Source organism: Galleria mellonella, unplaced genomic scaffold (genome assembly GCF_026898425.1).
Source record: "Galleria mellonella isolate WM207_F2 unplaced genomic scaffold, CSIRO_AGI_GalMel_v1 utg150, whole genome shotgun sequence".
Lineage (NCBI taxonomy): Eukaryota > Metazoa > Arthropoda > Insecta > Lepidoptera > Pyralidae > Galleria > Galleria mellonella.
Genome location: NW_026442002.1, coordinates 1,254,202 through 1,269,910, shown reverse-complemented (window position 1 = coordinate 1,269,910; position 15,709 = coordinate 1,254,202). Strand labels below are relative to the sequence as shown.

Sequence of the window (15,709 nt, the reverse complement as noted above, 5' to 3'; positions counted from 1 at the left end):
ACGCATACCCCCGTATTACGGGCGAAACAGTATACTCTGTTATGTCCACGGTACTGCTCATGTCTATAGGCGACGGTTATCACTTTCCATCAGGTGGGCCGTCAGCTTGTTTGCCATTCTAAGTTGTATAAAAAAAAGTCACCTCTATAAGTGACGTTATCCATAGTGTTATTAATGTCTGTACATGAATAACACTATGGACTGTCGATACTACAAAATACTCTATGATACTTAAAACGACCCTTATCTTTTTCATTCCTGTGGCTTGTGGTGTGATTTCTCCGTACCCTATCTTTTTAATGCCACATCCGACCCTTCCAACTGAAATATAACCTCAAATAATTATTTATGATAGATAGATTGTATATATTTCTTTATGGATAAAATTGGAAAACATTAGCATACGCTATGTGTGGCATCAGTGAGGGATGAGAGGTGAGCATGAAAGGCAGGTCAGTTAGCCGATTATGGCAAATTCAATAAGAATTAACCACGATGGTTTCCAAGGGGAACATTGTGAAGGTTTGATCTGATAAGGTATATTCCTAGTATTGGGGTTGTTAGATCCCATTATTAAGAATCGCTTTCCCCCAGATCGTATATATTAGAGATACTACCTAAATAAATACATGGTGGTCGTTTTTTTTTTAAATTATTGCGTTTTATTTTTACAAAGTAATATGTCATATCAATAGAATAGTGTTAAACATTTCCAGCAATATCATTTCATATTAGTAAAATAATATACCTAAAATTTATTTTAGAGTTACATTATTTACACATTACAATAAATTAGAAATTTGTCTTTCTAATCTGAAAGCATAAACAAAACTCATTGCAACGATAAACATAAACTGTCACATAAATTGACATATGTCATTAAAAAATTAATGAAAAAATTGGTATGTGATTTCTGTCGGAGTCGCGTCTGTTTGTTATTGTTTTGTGATTATTATACCACTCTAATTACCCTAAATGAAACAAGAAATAACTGCAAAATGAGTTGTAAAACCACAATAGAAGTGTCTTTATCCTGTTACTACTATTAAATCCGTGTTTCCTTTAATAAAAGTGACGATGTTTTTAGATTTATTTATGGACAATAAACAGTAGTTTTGTGAAATGTTACCAATTTTGATGTTTAATAATATGGAGGGATGTTCGAATTCGGTGAACGATGGTGCTAGTGGTAGTTATTCAAATTTTTACGATGATAGAATATTGATAGGCGTTAGAAATCGTAAGAAAGTTAGTGAATTGCCCAATTGTCCGGTATGTTCATGTACTATCCGGTACGGGGAACTTGATTCCCACTTGGCTTTAGAAGTGGAGAAACTACAGAAATTGTCTAGCGGCAGTTCTAAGAGGAAGCATAGTAATTCCTCGCCGAATACAAGCCACGCTGTGGCTGGATCCAGTACTAGCATGACAGATGTAGAAGAACCAGAAGTTGACGTCTCTGGTGGTACCGGCAGCGATGTATATCAGGTACACTGTGTTTTTCAAATTTAGAACAATTAGTAAACAGTTTTTTTGTCCATGTCTGTAATGAATTTAGTCATTTCAAAAATAAAATATCCTAAAGTAATTATATAACAAAAATTAATACAAAGTTTTCATTTACAGTTGTTGTTTATTGATGTTATGATTTTTTTTTTTTTGTTTTCAATAAAAGTATGCCAACATTTTTTACAAATTGTGTTGGAAATGGAGGGAATACAAAATTGTTGTTATTTCTTTAGTTTTCAAACTAGTTATATATTTTTTCAAAATTTCTTGAGTAATAACATTACTAGTTGTTTTTTTTTTCTTATATAAGTTATATTTTTATGTCTTACTCTTTAATTAATACAAAAAAGTGTGTATAAATATAACAAAAGATTGATTTTAAATGTTATGTAATAAGTAATTATGTAAAGGTCTTTGTAAATTATAATAATTGGTTTAGCCACTAGTAAATATTATGGTAATTGTTTATTTATCATATATAATTAAATAAATATATAATTGAATACTTTTTTAATTGTTAGTGGTACAACAGTTTAGGACTAATTAAAAAAAATACTTAGTACACTTTTAGATTTGTCATATCTCTTGCTTTACTTGACTAATTACTTTTATATAATAAGAAAGAAAGAAAAACATTTTATTCAGTGCAATGTAAAAAATACAATATAAACAACAAACGAGAAAAAAAATGAGCAAATAAAATGTACATATAATTAAACTTAATTTACCATAATTAAAAATAAACATAAAATAATAATTTTTACATCCAAAAATGCACTGAAATGGCTCCACTCAGCTTTAATGTATGTCCTAGGTGAACATACAGCTGGTTTTCAGTGGCACCAAAAATATATATATAAAAGGGGGGGGGGGGAGAGGGCACTATTTATAATATTCATGATAATAATTAAAACAAAATTACAACTAATAAATACAAACCAATTACATATACTAGAAAGAACAAAATAGAATAAAATAACATTAATAAATATAAACATTAAACATATATATACAACTACTTTGCCGTAAGATTTATAGGTTAAATAGTACATAGATAATTCTTGTATTGTATATTGTATAGTATAAGAGCCTAAAAAAATCTGTATGAATAGATTTTTTTTTAATGGATGATAATAGAGTGGTTTTTTTTTATTGGGTGACAATGGCATGGTAACCCCGCCAACACTATCCGTATATGCTGGCGGTGCACCAGCGAGGGATGATAGATAAGTCTGAAAGCAGGTCAGTTAGCTCATCATGATGCATTCCACTAGAATTAACCATGATGGTTTCCAGGAGGAACCATGTGGAGGTCGACCTGATAGGGTCTATTGCTGGCAATGGGCCAGTTAGACCCCATTACTAAAATCCCTTTCCTCCATATAATAGAGTGCTAACCCGTCTGCACTAGCGGTATATGCTGGTGGGGCACCAGTGAATGATGATAGGTGAGAATGACAAGACAGGTCAGTTAGGCCATCATGATGAATAAACATGGAATTCAACACTATGGTTTCCAGGGGGAGCCATGGGGAGGTCGACCTGGTTGGAAATATTCCTAGCAATAGGGTCCTTAGTCTCATTCCTAACTAGGTGGTGTCACTGATGAGGATACAATTTTGTTATTATCCACAAACAACATATCTGCTTATAATTTTTGACTGATCATAGATATAACTGGTGAGAAAATAAAACTTTATTTTAAAATAACTTTCAGAAGAAGAAGGGTCTCAATTTGTTTGTTTTTTTTTCTGCGGCTGTGTTATGTAATAATGTTGCCATTACTAAAGTTATAGTGTAATTGGAATAGTGTTTAAGCCTGTATTAATGGAAACATTTTACTGTTGCAACAATTGTAGCTCCTGTTTTTCTTTGCATAGCAAAAAACTTTTGTGAAGCAAATCTATTATTTGTGTAATAAAAAGTGTATAAAATTTATAATTAAGACACCCAGGGAAAAGGAATGGGTGGCCCATTTAATGCTGGACCACAGGGCAATGGGAATGAGATTAATAGAATATTACTATTATGGACAATCCTTATCCTATAATAGTGTATTGCAGAGGCTTTGTAATTTGTACGTATTCGACAGCGGGTCCACTTGAACCGTCTGCGGCGGCTGCGGGCGCGGCGGCGCGGGACGCCGCCGCCGGCGCAGGGCGAGTGCCCGGTGTGCGGCGCCACGCTGCCCACGGCGCGCCTGCAGCGCCACGCGCTGCGCTGCCTGCAGCGCACCGGCGCCGTGCTGGACGAGCACGTGCCCGACACCAGCTCCGAGGACGAGAGCATCGACGTCGAGGTAATCGGGCTGACGCTCCATTGGATGGAAATTGCTAACTGTCGCCTGTACACTGTAAACGTCGGGCAGTACCATGGATATAACAGAATATACTTTTTTTTTTTTAATAGATGATAATAGAATGGTGAACCCCATTTACGCTAACAGTATACACTGGCAGGGAACCAGTGAGAGATGATACATGAGGATGAAAAAGGCAAGTCAGTTAATTCATTGATGAATACACCCAGAATTCAGCATACTGTTTTTCAAGTGGTACCCCCCTACCTAGGGGTACGTGGATAACAACCTCACAGGGTATATTGCAAGCAATGGGACTGGTATTTTTTTTTATACAACTTAGAATGGCAAACAAGCTGACGGGCCACCTGATGGAAAATGGTAACCGTCGCCTATAGACATGAGCAGTACTGTGAACATAACAGAGTATACTGTTCCGCCCATGATACCCCCCATGTGTTGCTTTTCCTGAGGACTCAGGTGTTATTCCTCTGTACCCAGTAAATTCACACCATATCCCACCCTTCAAACAGAAACACAGCCATGCAAACACAACTGCTTCACGGTAGAAACACGAATGGGACAGAGGTACCCAAGCAATCGACTTTTGTACATAGTCTCCCTCTGGTAAAATTGTTACATTACATTGTTAGTAATGGTACTCCACATTACTAACAATGTAATGTAACAACTAACTCCCTCTAACAGGATGTGACATTCATGATATCCCTTATACATTACTATTCCTACACTGAAATTTTGCTGCTATATCCAAACTTGCCTTATGGTCCTGTTTCAGAACTGGCCACCCCTTCCTTTTCCGTGGGTGTCGTAAGAGGTGACTATAGAAATTTAATAGTTGTGGTATGGACAGCAGCGTCCCTCTTAAAACATCACTAAAACTTAATTATGATTGCCAACCTGCTTGCCAAGCACAGCAACAATTGGCAATTGTGCTTGTAAAAATTTATTTGAAAATTTAATTTGTAGATATGGTAAACTAGGATATAGCTTATCCATGTATCAAATTTCATTCAAATACACTTAGTAGCTGATGAAAATAGAATCTACTAACAGTTTTTTTTTAAATGGGTAATAATGAAATAGTAACCCTGCCTGCGCTAACGGTATATGCTGGGGGAAAGGGATTGTTAGTAATGGGGTCAAATAGCCCTATTACGAGCAACATACCCTGTCAGGTCGACCTCCACGTTGTTCCCCTTGGAAACCATCGTGACTAATTCTAGTTTAATTCGTCAGGATGGGCTAACTGACCTACTTTCATCTTCATCAGTCATCTATCACTGGTGCCCCGCCAGTGTATACCAATAGCGCAGACAGGGGTACCATACCATTATCACCCATTAAGAAAACGGATATGCTGACGGGACACCAGTGATGGTGTCCAGTGGAGGTGATGGGTGAGGATGAAAGCATGTCAGTCAGCCCATCATGAAGGATTACACGAGAAGTAACCACGATGGTTTCCAGGGGGAACCGCGTGGAGGTGGACCTGATTAGGAAGATTGCTAGCGATGCTCCCCCTAGTAACAGTTGCCCGTTGTGTGCAGAACGACGAGCCGAGCGGAGGCAGCTTCGGCGCGGAGTACCAGTGGTGCGGCGAGTGGCGCGTGCGCGCGGCGGCGCTGCAGCCGCGGCCCGCCGCCCGCCCGCGGGCCGCCTCCAGCGACTGCGCGCTGGTAACCGCCGCCACTTTTTTTTTACCACACAGGGGGCAAACGAGCATACGGCTCACCTGGTGGTAAGTGACTACCGCCGCTCATGATCACCCACAACACCAACGGCATTGCAGGTGTATCTTATCTTATTTTTCGCATATGGGGTCAGCTAAGTCGATGCACGTAGACCCATACGGATCTGTTGTGCTTCCCCCTGCCTTATACCATCATTTCATAGATCCTATGTGTTACCCTAACGATATCCCGCGGTTTAACATATCTGCAGTCCCCTGGCTCTGGATAAGCCGTTCCCAGTAGACTCATACGCATACTTGCCAATGAATCGCAGTTGCACATCAAGTGTTCCATGGATTCCGATTTCTCCCCGCACAGTCTGCACAGTGTGTCCGAAGATACACCCATCTTGTGTAGTATACGCCTTATTGGCATATGTCCAGTTAGGGCACCCATAATGAGTCTTGTCTGTTGTCTGCCACCGCTGTAGATGAGTTTATTCCATCCCTCAACATTGCAGGTGTGCTGCCGACCAATGCTGCATGATTGGGGGGAAGTGACGAGCAAGCTAATATCCTCATTACTACCAATATCCTATCCTCTCTTATTTATTTTTTTGTGAGTGATAATGGAATGGTAACCCCACCCGCGCTATCGGTATACACCGGCGGGGCACCAGTGAAGGATGATAGGTGAGGATGAAACAGGTCAGTTGGCCCATAGTGATGAATTTTTTTTATACCACTGATGTGGCAAAAACAAGCATACGGTCCACCTGATGGTAAGCGGTTACCGTAGCCTATGAACGCCTGCAATACCAATAAGAAACAGTCAAGATGGTTCCAGGGGGGATTGCTTGGAGGTCTACCTGATAAAGGTATATTGTTAGCAATTGGGCCTCTAGTCCCATTACTAATAATCCCTTTTCCTCCAACAGACACTGGTTTGTTTACAGATAAATATGTGTTCGATGCCCATAAATGTTTCTCAATGTCCCGGGTTCGATCCCCGGCCAGGTTATGATGGAAAACGATCTTTTCCTGATTGCCCTGGGTCTTGGATGTTTATCTATGTATGTATCTATTATAAATATAGTATCGTTGAGTTAGTATCCCATAACACAAGTCTCGAACTTACTATGGGGCTAGCTCAATCTGCGTGATTTTGTCTGTATATATAAAAAAAAAAGAAGAAAAAAAATGTTCATATTGATATTGTTCACCAGGTGGTGGACGGCGATGAAGACACGGAGCTGTATGGACCACCTCAGTACTCGCCGTCCAGGATAGACCCTAATGTGAGTATTTTTTTTTTCATTTCTAATCTTTGTTGAGGCTTCAGTACTCATAGCATAGAATGAAGAGTTTTTTTAATCAACTTAGAATGGCAAACAAGCTGACGGCCCACCTGATGGAAAGTGGTAACCGTCGCCTATAGACATGAGCAGTACCATGGACATAACAGAGTATACTGTTTCGCCCATGATACCTCCCATGCATTGCCATTCCTGAGGACTCAGATGTTATTCTTCTGTACCCCGAAAATTTACTGCCATATCCCATCCCTTCGAACCGAAACACAGACATGCAAACACAACTGCTTCACGGTAGAAACACGAATGGGACAGAGATACTCAAGCAAATGACTTGTACAAAGTATCCCTCTAATCCCTCTGAAGGGAAACTTAAAATGGAGACTACTTCATATGAGAAGAATTGTATTCACGAAGAATTCTGACGCGTGGTAGTTTCAACACCAACGAAGAGGTGGAGCGAAAAAAAATGTTAACAATGGGGTCTAACAGCCCCATTGCTAATAATATACTCTGTTGGGTCGACCTCCACGCATTTCCCTTTGGAAACCATCATGGTTAATTCTTGTGGAATTTATGATGGACTAACTGACTTGTCTTTTCATCCTCACCTGTGAGGGATAATATTCCTCACTGGTGCCCCGCCAGCGTATACCGATAACACAGGTGGGGTTATCATTCCGTTGTCATCCATAAAAAAACACTAATGAAGATTAATATAAAATAAGTGTGAAATAGTTTTCTACCCATTTATAAAGAATTGATACATATGACTAGGCTGTATTGGGCCATTCTCTTTGCCTGTCATTTTTTTTTTGATGGGTGAAAATGTTATGGTAACCCCGCCTGCGCTAACGGGATACGCTGGCGGAGCACCAGCGAAGGGTGATAGATGAGAATGAAAACAGGCCAGTTAGCCCATCATGATGAATTCATCAGGAATTAACCATGATAGTGTCCAGGGGAAACCGCGAGGAGGTCGACGTGGTTGGGTATATTGCTAGCAATGGGATTCTCAGTTTCCATTACTAACAATCCCTTTTCCCCCTTGCCTGTCCATTATGGACGAATTTTAAAACAACAACATCATAGCATAGGGCATTGGCTTTTTTTTTTTAATAACAGCAGCAAACGAGCATGCGGTTCACCTGATGGTAAGTGACTACCGCCGCCCATGATCACCCACAACACCAGCGACATTGCAGGTGTGCTGCCGGCCTTTTAAATGTAAATTTAACTCTTCCATTATTAGGTCATTGTACGTATGAGTCGTGGCTAGTACAGCCAAATGGACGTAGGATTATTTAGAGGTGGGGGGGAGGGGGAGCTTGGTAAGCTGTGGCCACCTCAGTGTCTGAGTCCATAACGTCTGAACTATAAACTCCATTAAAAAACAATGTAAACTTGATTCTTTTTCAGGCTGAAATAGAACCATCGGAAAACAATCAGACCGACGGGCAGACAGAAGAAAACTCTACGGATACAGTGGAGCGACAAGAAAATAATGAGCTGGTAACACACAAACCGAATGGTCTAGTGGAAGCGAGCGCCGAGGTAAACTGCATTACTTTTTCCTCTTCAACCGACTTCAAAAATAGAGTCTTCAAAAATTGAGAATTTGCTTGTATTTTCTTTTATGTTTGCTACATTATAACTGCCAGTTTTAAAGTGATTTAAAATTCTTTTTTTTTTTTGTCTAAAGGGATATATTTACAGATTGGTTCACTCCATGAAATTAGGTAGATAGATAGATAATTTATTTACATTACTTACAACACACAAATTACAATACAAACATACACATAATACACAGTAAAAGAGGTAAAAGAATGAAAATAAAAAAAGCACAAAACAAAAAAAAAACAAAATATATAAAACAACAATTTCCTTGTTTTTTATGCGTGTGCCCATAGTAACGCAAAATGGTCACAACTCAGTTTATTGCTTTGCCCTCGAAAGAGCGAAACACTGATACTCAGTCGTGGCCAAGAGTCAGTCGCGAAATTTTTTAATTAAAATTTCTTAATAGAAATATAAATGCATTGTGTGTGTCCATACATTGGCTGTACTAGCCACGACTCATACGCACAACGGCCCAAATGAGAGGCTAAGCGCGGAAAACGGAGTCTTTCTCTGTCCATTACATTCGCCTTCATTTAATATCATATTTTAAATATATATATATATATATATATATATATATATATATATATATATATATATATATATATATATATATATATATATATATATATATATATATATATATATATATACCCAAATTGTGATTATCAGTGCTGGAATTTGCAATAATATATCATAGATATAATATATATGCATGTAAATATATATTAAAACTGGTCTTAAGTAAATAAAAAGAAAAGACCTTAGCAAGTAAAGAATGCCTACATACCTGTTTCTTTATTGTCAACGTTTAAAATTAACTAATTACTTTCATATTTTTTTTTTTTTTTTTAGTTAAACTCATATTCCGTTTTTAATTCCAGACTAGAATACAAGCTTTAAAATTAAGAATACAAGAGTTGGAGAAGAAACAAAATGGATCCTCTGAGGTGAGAGTTTAGTTCTTTTGGTATCATTTTGTTTTGTAATATATTTAGAGCATATGTCACTATTTCTTTCCATATTCAGGACGTTAAAAAAAGCATATAAATACTTGAGAAGGTAAATTTCAAATAAAATATATTTTTTTATTACATATATATCTGTCACGCCTGTCTCCCATTACTGCCTACCAGAAACAATGGAACGCCAAATGCTTCGATTCAAACAGACCTCTTTCGCTTCCTCCACATGTATCAATCTTTTCATACACGCTCGCCGGTTACGAGTACTTTTAATTTGGTCCTTATTGGGTTCTATTCGATGGACGCTTCTTAAAATATCTCTACCTAACTGCGGTTGCCAACTCGTATGCCAAGCGTGGCGACCACTGGCAAAGTTGGAGGCTCATGTTGAGCAGTGGACAGTTCAAGGCTGTTATGATGATGATTTTATCATTGCACCATATATACATACAGGCTCTGTTAGATACTTTATCTTTTCGTGTTCTCAAGGTTAACTGAAAGAAATCCCTTCAAGCCTGTGTGCATTTTTGTTATAACCTAATATCTATATTAGGGGGAAAGGGATTGTTAGTAATGGAGACTGAGAATCCCATTGCTAGCAATATACCCAACCAGGTCGACCTCCTCGCGGTTCCCCCTGGAAACTATCATGGTTAATTCCTGATGAATTAATCATGATGGGCTACTTCTGGCCTGTTTTCATTCTCATCTATCACCCTTCACTGGTGCTCCGCCAGCGTATCCCGTTAGCGCAGGCGAGGTTACCGTACCATTTTCATCCAATAAAAAAAAAATCTATATTAAAAGTAAATGGAGGAAGAAAGTATTTAAATAAATAATTAAAAATAAATTTGTTCCAGGCGAAGTGTTTGATATGTCTCGGAGGGTACACGTCGCCCGCGGTCTCCATACAGTGCTGGCATGTATACTGTGAGGTAACTTGATATTTACTCAACGAGATTATTTATTTATTTATTGTTTAAGGCAAACAAACAGCTAAAATAATACATAATTATATACTTAAACAGTAATTTGGTAGCCGCTAGAATTTGCACAAAATAAAATACAAGTAAACGAAACACAAAATTAGACAATACTAAAATTAAACAAAATTAAACAAATATAAACAAAATTAAACAAACAAATACTATTGAAAATTACAGCAACATTGTCAATAATAATCGTCAGATGTTAATAAAACATTTTTTCAGAAAAACACATTATTTGAAAATAATACTTGTATAATCATTAAAAAAAATTGATAATAATTTGGATAAAAAAAAATTAAATTATTAGATATAGATTAGATTAAATGAATGAAGGTGAATAATTTTTATATTATTATATGTACTACATCTCCCATATCTAGAACTAACAAAATTTTTCATCGTGCCTCCCACCAAACTGTTTATAATTACTCCTCTCCATCCAAAGGTTGCTTGCAAGAGATCGCTCTTAGCGATAAGGTCGCCCATTGTTTTCTCATTGTGATTATTTCTTGTAATTGTTTATATTTATAATAAGTTTACTATTGTAATATTTTGGAGGAAACAAGAGTATCTATCTGTCTGGCTAATAAGTCACATGTTCAGATTTTCACTATTTTATGTGCTTAGTTGTATGTCCCGGCGTAGAATGTGCCATCCCTTCCTTTCCCGTGGGTGTCGTAAGAGGGGACTAAGGGAGATCGAGGGATAGGCAGCAACGTGCCTATTAAAACATCTCTAAAGTCTGAATACGGTTGCCAATTCGCCTGCCAAGCGTGGCAACTAGTGGTAGATGGAGAAGGTTGTAGACTGCTGTTCACTCTCGGTCGGTTCAAACTCGGTCAGTGAAAATATCCCGGTCACGCGAACGGAGACGCGGGTAAACGCTAGTGAAAAATAAATATCTGTATGAATCAATGAGAACTTTATTTGCTTGAATACAGGTTATTACATTAGAAGTATTTAATGGTAAATACAGTATAAGCACCAGAGAGAGACTTTGTACAAAAGTCGTTTGCTTGGGCTTGATGAATTCATCAGGAATTAACCATGATAGTTTCCAGGGGGAACAGCGAGGAGGTCGACCTGGTTGTGTATATTGCTAGCAATGGGATTCTCAGTCTCCATTACTAACAATCCCTTCCCCCCCCCCCCCCCCCGCTTACTGAGAATTATTAATTGAGACTATAGTTCAATAAAGAATATTTTTTTTTTGTTGCAGGTTTGCTGGTTGCAATCTTTAAGGGCTAAGAAAATTTGTCCACAATGCAACGCGATCACTACTACCGACCATCTCAGAAGAATATATATGTAATTATATATATATGTATATATATATATATATGCTAAGGTATGATGATACGGCAAAGAAAATACCAAAATATGTAGAAAATTGAAACTAATAAATGTCGACTCGCGTCGTTTTGGCATTGTCTTCTAATGACAATCCTGTTTATTGGCAAAGTTGGTGACCCCGCCTGCGCTATTAGTATACGCTGGTGGGGGAGGTCAGTTGACTCATTGTGACGAATTCATAAAGACTTAAACACAATGGGTTCCAGAGGGAACCGTGTAGATAATGGCTTGATTATATGTTTATATATATGTATATATATACCCCCTATATTGCTAGCAGTGGACTCGTTAGACTCCATCACTAACAATCCCTTTTCCCCCAGTGAGGGTTGATAGGTGAGGGTAGAGTCAGGACCCCTTGTGACAAATTTACCTAGAATTTACCACGATGGTTTCTAGGCGACTGCGGTCTGACAGGAGATATTGCTGGCAATGGGGCTACTAGTCCCTTTTACTACAATCTGCCATTTCCCTCTCTGTTACACCCATATTTATTTTTTACGGCCATAAACTGTCCCATACATATTTTTTTTTGTATCAGGCCTTAAATAAAAGATAAAAAATTCTGTAATTCCTAAGTATTATCTCTCGTATACTTTAGTTCTGAGTCTAATTTATTGGTTTCAAGGCACTATTCGTATCGGAATTACTTGAATAGAACTCTTTAGAGTTATATTTTGAAAGGTAGAGACTAAAAATGATAGATTTTAATCAATAATAATAAAACAGTAATATTTGGATGATTTAAAAAAAAATATTGTAAAAAAAAGAAAAGATAAACACTTTTAACGTATACAAAGTTGAAAAGTAATATATAATTTTGTATAGTTTATATATATATTGCCATCATACCAAATATATATATATATATATATATATATATATATATCGTCATAGTTATAGAATACTGACGGATATGTATATTCAATCTTTGTCAGATCCGTCAGTATTCTACGACTATGAATATATATATATATATATATACATATGTATACATATATATATTTGTTATGGTGTCAAAATAAGGGGCAAACCTAACATCTCCCGTTTTCTGTCTCTAGCTTTCAATTTATTAATTATATATAAGTAATTGCTCAATGAGCCAATAACTATTTCAAGTCTGAGTTAATATTATAATTAATAGGATTATCGAATGGAAGCAGAGTTCTCGCAAAATCAGTCCAGCCTCTCTAGCCAAGTGACAGATGAATCTGTCGATAGGTACGTTTTCACTGCTTCATGCATGAGATAGTCCAAAGGATGAGCATGCTGAAGTGGCAATGGGCTGGCCAAACAACTGTTTTAATGGGGCTAAAACTACTAACTAGCCCCAACTATGGGGCTGGTCATATAGCTCGAAGAACAGACAACTGATGGGGAAGGAAGTTTTTTGCCTGGCGATCCCGTAAGGGCAAGCGCAGTGTAGGACGGACTTGCACTAGATGGAGGGACGACCTCAAATGCGTTGCAGGCAGTCAGTGGATGCAGGTGACTCAAGACCGTTCTCTATGGCAGTCTAACTTCAGCAGTGTACAGATAATGGCTGTGTGAACGTTAATAATGCATGAAATAACATGAGACAGCACCATTTATCATTTGGTAGTTCCTCTACCTACCGTTCCGTTCCTTTTTAATATCCCATTTCGGGTCCTGTTTGTTACTGGCATAATAGGCAACAGCCCTTTGCCAATATAAAAAAAAAATGTATTGACAGATTCGTTTGACACTTGTCTATGGCCTGTTATAAAGAGGCGGAGGCAGCATGGTCTCCGACCTTAGCCTGTTCTAAAACGGAACAAACGTACTAAAAAAAATAAAAATAAAGAGGCGGTAATTTTGTAATTAACTGTTTATTATTGAATTAAGAAAGAATTTTCTTTTTTTTTTTTGTTTTTATTACGCGTGGAGTATATTTTGCATAGACTCCTCTTCTCTCGTTTAAATTTTTTGAAGTTAGATGACTTCAAAAAATTTAAGTGACCGTTCACTGTATCTATGAATGGAATGTTGATTATTTATTTCATATAATGATGAAAAACAAGATATATTAGATGTTAATGGAAAAAAAAAGTGTGACGATTTCCGAACTGACTAATAGATATGGGTGATATATCCCTTTCAGACCTGAACGATACGGGCGCGAGTTGTAACTTTAAAAAATTCCAAAACCGCGCGCAATTCATTTTTACGCGCGAAGCTGAAATAACGTGATAGCGAGATTCTAAACCGGCCAATAAGAAATCGTTTTAGCGGTTAGGTGGTGCAGTAGTCTCGTGCGCGCCGGCAAGATGGCTTGGCTCCACAACACGAAAATATATTTAATATGAAAGAAAAAAAATCTTGGCTCTGAAAGGGATATAGAAATATTTATATATTGAAGTAACAATATATGTATATTGACCTAATAAAATATATGTTAAACATCGATTGTCCAATATATAAGTAAGCACTCGACTGAAACGAATGGAGAAATGTAACTGGTATGGGCGATATCGAAATGGTTCAACGATCCTGATATTAGACACGCCTACTGTCTGATACGCATTATACATATTTTTCAAGTTAAAATGTTACTTTCCAACCGGGGGCGCCGACTTCAAGAACAATTGGGTGCTCATGCTTTTTTGTTAACTAGATGTCTGTCTAGATACTTCTTATTGTTCCCTCCATAAGATTACAATAGTAAACTTATTATTGACTAGCGGCCCGTCCCGGCGTCGCACGGGTGGACATTTTTACATTTTAAAAAGTGACCATTAATGCTGCACACGCGACGGAAGCTTAAAAATGGAGTAACTTCTCCCGTTTCCCCAACATTTCCGTTCACCGCTCTGCTCCTATTGATCGTAGCGTGATTAGTATACTATAACCTGCCCAGGAGTATGAAGAATAATTGTACCAAGTTTCGTTAAAATCCGTCGACTAGTTTTTGTTTCTATAACGAACATACAGACAGACAGACAGACAGACAAAAATTTTCCTGATTGCATTTTTGGCATCAGTATCGATCACTAATCACCCGCTGATAGTTATTTTGCAAATATATTTCATGTACAGAATTGACCTCTCTACAGATTTATTATAAGTATAGATATAAACAATTACAAGAAATAATCACAATGAGAAAACAATGGGCGGCCTTATCGCTAAGAGCGATCTCTTGCAGCTAACCTTTGGATGGAGAGGAGTAATTATAAATAATATAGCTAGGTATATCATTTCAACTAAAAGACTGTATGCTTGCTGGACAAGCGAACGCGACCTCAACAATTCAATATAATTGAACTAGGATTACATTATTTCTGTATTCAAAAATGCACCGCCAACTTATTTCTCTGTTCGCCCAATGGTCGATTGGTAGAGAACACCGTCCGGTGTTAAGTCCGCCATATGTACATAGAATTTCACTGTGCATTAAAGTTTAAATAAATAAAATAGTCATATTATGATGTCTAAAGTCACGAGTGCTCCGCTGACTGCCTCTCGTGGGTGCTGAAGTCGCCGAGCTCCCATAGAGTTGGCCCTTGTTCCATCATCGTCATCCTTGATTCTGCCCAAGCATACCCTTGTTGTATCTATTGTAGAGTTCAACTTGTAAATATATTTAATCAATAATTATTTTACAATAAAACAAATAAATTTTTAAATTGTCCAAGTTAACAAAACACTCTCTGGTCGCTGGCCCGTGCGCGGTATGCGCGCGCAGCCGACAATCACAAAGCGCCTGCGCATCTTGCGAGCGAGTGCCGTGACCAAGCGTCGTGATATATATATATATATATATATATATATATATATATATATATATATATATATATATATATATATATATATATATATATATATATATATATATATATATATATATATAAATGTTAGTTTGTCTGCTTGTTTTTTTAAGTTCAATTGTATTATAAAAGTTGATGTATATAATAAACGTTGGTGAGTATCATCTCACCACACTA

At 37.3% G+C, this 15,709-nt stretch overlaps 1 protein-coding gene across 1 annotated transcript; it reads left to right on the top strand.

Annotated features, from left to right (window-relative positions):
* Nucleotides 1-891: 891 nt before the first annotated feature.
* Nucleotides 892-15,533, top strand: LOC113514166 (E3 ubiquitin-protein ligase RNF220). The gene is made up of 8 exons (XM_052892095.1): nucleotides 892-1,488; nucleotides 3,602-3,808; nucleotides 5,380-5,508; nucleotides 6,728-6,799; nucleotides 8,234-8,368; nucleotides 9,322-9,387; nucleotides 10,263-10,337; nucleotides 11,611-15,533. Exons 1-8 carry the CDS (start codon nucleotides 1,123-1,125, stop codon nucleotides 11,701-11,703), a joined length of 1,143 nt encoding a protein of 380 aa, XP_052748055.1. The 5' UTR covers nucleotides 892-1,122; the 3' UTR covers nucleotides 11,704-15,533.
* Nucleotides 15,534-15,709: the final 176 nt, after the last annotated feature.

Excerpts from the sequence above, each read along its gene's own strand:
- LOC113514166 (XM_052892095.1), top strand. The coding sequence starts at position 1,123 with ATGTTACCAATTTTGATGTTTAATAATATGGAGGGATGTTCGAATTCG. Across the intron at positions 1,489-3,601 it reads CCGGCAGCGATGTATATCAG|CGGGTCCACTTGAACCGTCT; the intron begins GTACACTGTGTT and ends CGTATTCGACAG. Across the intron at positions 9,388-10,262 it reads AACAAAATGGATCCTCTGAG|GCGAAGTGTTTGATATGTCT; the intron begins GTGAGAGTTTAG and ends AATTTGTTCCAG.